Source organism: Notolepis coatsorum (assembly GCF_963971535.1).
Source record: "Notolepis coatsorum genome assembly, chromosome: 3".
In the NCBI taxonomy this organism is placed as follows: Eukaryota; Metazoa; Chordata; class Actinopteri; order Aulopiformes; family Paralepididae; genus Notolepis; species Notolepis coatsorum.
In genome coordinates, this window is record NC_140167.1 from 61,185,398 (window position 1) to 61,187,897 (window position 2,500).

General features: G+C 44.7%; 1 protein-coding gene across 1 annotated transcript in view; it reads right to left on the reverse strand.

Moving 5' to 3' along the window:
* Positions 1-2,500, reverse strand: part of adamts10 (ADAM metallopeptidase with thrombospondin type 1 motif, 10) — a gene marked incomplete at its 5' end in the record, with an annotated part of 176,102 nt that overhangs the window by 69,851 nt on the left and 103,751 nt on the right. Inside the window, 1 exon segment of the mRNA XM_084311220.1 lies at positions 2,274-2,376. Within this exon segment, the coding sequence (XP_084167346.1) occupies positions 2,274-2,376 (103 nt within the window).

A 2,500-nucleotide genomic window follows, 5' to 3' on the forward strand; every position in this document is an offset into this window, starting at 1 on the left:
CGCACTCACGGCAACACCGCCATTTACCGGTGACACTGGACCTTTAACAAGGGTTCCGCACTGTGTTGAATTTCACTGACGTCTAACCGCATGTAAAAAAATTATTGTAAAAGAAAAGATGCCAGCAAAGACATTGGTCCTCCTCATTCTTTATTATTATAATCTTTTTTTATTATATACATTTTTTGGGCTTTCTGTATTTTTTTCACCCATCCTAATTTAGTCGTCCAATTCCTTTCCTGGTCATTGCGCGCATTGCCCCACTGTCGGCCTGGGGAGGGTGTAGAACTACCACATGCCTCCTCCGATACATGCGGAGTCGCAAGCCGCTTCTTTTCACCTGACAGCGAGGAGTTTCACTGGGGAACTGAGGTTCACACTATTTCCCCCAGATCACCTCCCTGCTGAACAGGCGCCCCGACCGACCTGTAGGAGTCACAGTTTACAACGACCAGGACGCTTGAAGCCTTTTTACAACGCATCCGCGTTTCCGGGTTCCCGCTTTGCGCTCTGATTGGCCAGGTCATGTGACATGAGCGCCAATCGTGGGACGGCAAGTTTCTACACTGGTTAAGCTTAGGCACTCTTCGAAGTTGGTTAAGGTTAGAGTTTGTCTTAGAGCGTGACGGCAAGTTCTTTCACCGGTTAAGCTTAGGCACTCTTCGAAGTTGGTTAAGGTTAGAGTTTGTCTTAGAGCGTGACGGCAAGTTCTTTCACCGGTTAAGCTTAGGCACTCTTTCGAAGTTGGTTAAGGTTAGAGTTTGTCTTAGAGCATGGCGATAGAACGCCAGGTAGTTTGCAGGCTGTTCGACGCGGAAATGGGCAAACATGCTATTGGGCGCACATGTCACGTGACCTGGTCAATCAGAGCGCCGGAAACGCGGATGCGTTGTAAAAAGGCTACACGCGACCAGGACACATACCCCAACGGCTTCCCACCCTCTAACACTGCCAATTGTGTTAGTAGGGACGACTGACCAGGCCGGAGGTACCGCTGACAGCTGGATTTGATCCCAGAGTCTCTGCGGTGGTAGGCGAGTGCTTAGTCCACTGCGCTACCCAGCCGCCCGGTCCTTCTCATTCTTGAACATGTTCGTAAGTACCTTTGTAAATATCTTGGTAACATTTTTCGTACTAACACATTTACAAAAATCGTCCTCCGGATTCCTGAACGTGTGAAAGTGGCCAAAATCTTCGCAGCTGGGTTCCCATGAATAAAAAACATCACTCATTCTTAACACTTTCAGCGCCTTTGATTAACATTGATTTACTCCGTTGAATGCCACCATCCACTTCAATGTTAGCGTTAAAAACGCCTAATCTATGTTTTAAATTATGGCTATGTGTCTAATCTGCCCGTCGCTTATCAATGACTCGTTTGCAGTCAACATTGTCGAAGCGGATTGTTTTTTTATCGGTTCATTTTCGTTTTATAGCATTTTGAAAAGCCCTCGTTTTCAAGGAGAATATAAAGATTCCATGATAAAAGACATTTACTGGAATATTCTAGAATACACAAAAACGTTGTAATTTTTCGGCCTATTTATGAATCGTTTTCAAATAAACGCTAGATTATCGATAGTATATGTGTACGTATGCACGCTATAGAAGCGAGCTGAAAAATCGATTATCTTATTTCCTCATCAGCGATCACAGCCAAACAGCCACATCACACATAGGGCAAATGCTGAGATCTCAGCGAATACAACTCTGATTATCCCAAGACTGGTCAAATAGATTCCTGACCTGCAGTTACACAGGGATAGACGATAGGGGGCGCTTTTTTCCAATCTGAGCTCCTGTAGGGGCTGGTGTACCAACGGGAGACTCGGTTGATGAAATATGAATCAGATCGCTAATAAAAAAATAAAACGATATTTGTCGTCGTGGGCACTCAATGGGGGGGCTGATAAAACGAGATATGTCGTCCATGGCACTGAAAGGGTTAATTAAACCTGCAATGCGCATTCTCGTACACCTGAATTTGCATACAGACACATACATACATACACATACATACTGTATATACACATACATACATACATACATACATACATACATACATACATACATACATACATACATACATACATACATACATACATACATACATACATACATACATACATACATACATACATACACATACATACACACATACATACATACACATACACACATACATACACATACATACTGTATATACACGTACACATACACACACAGCTGTCTGCCCACCAGCCGACTGCACACAGACACTCAGACACACTAACCTCCTCTGTAAGGTTTCCAGGTGTAGAATTTCCCCCGGAATGGAACGCTGTCAAAGTCTCCGCACTGAATCTCCCGGAAGTTCTGAGAGCCTGCAGGGCACTCCTATGACGCACGCACGCACGCACACACACACAGACACACACACACACACACACACACACACACACACACACACACACACACACACACACACACACACACACACACACACACACACACACACACA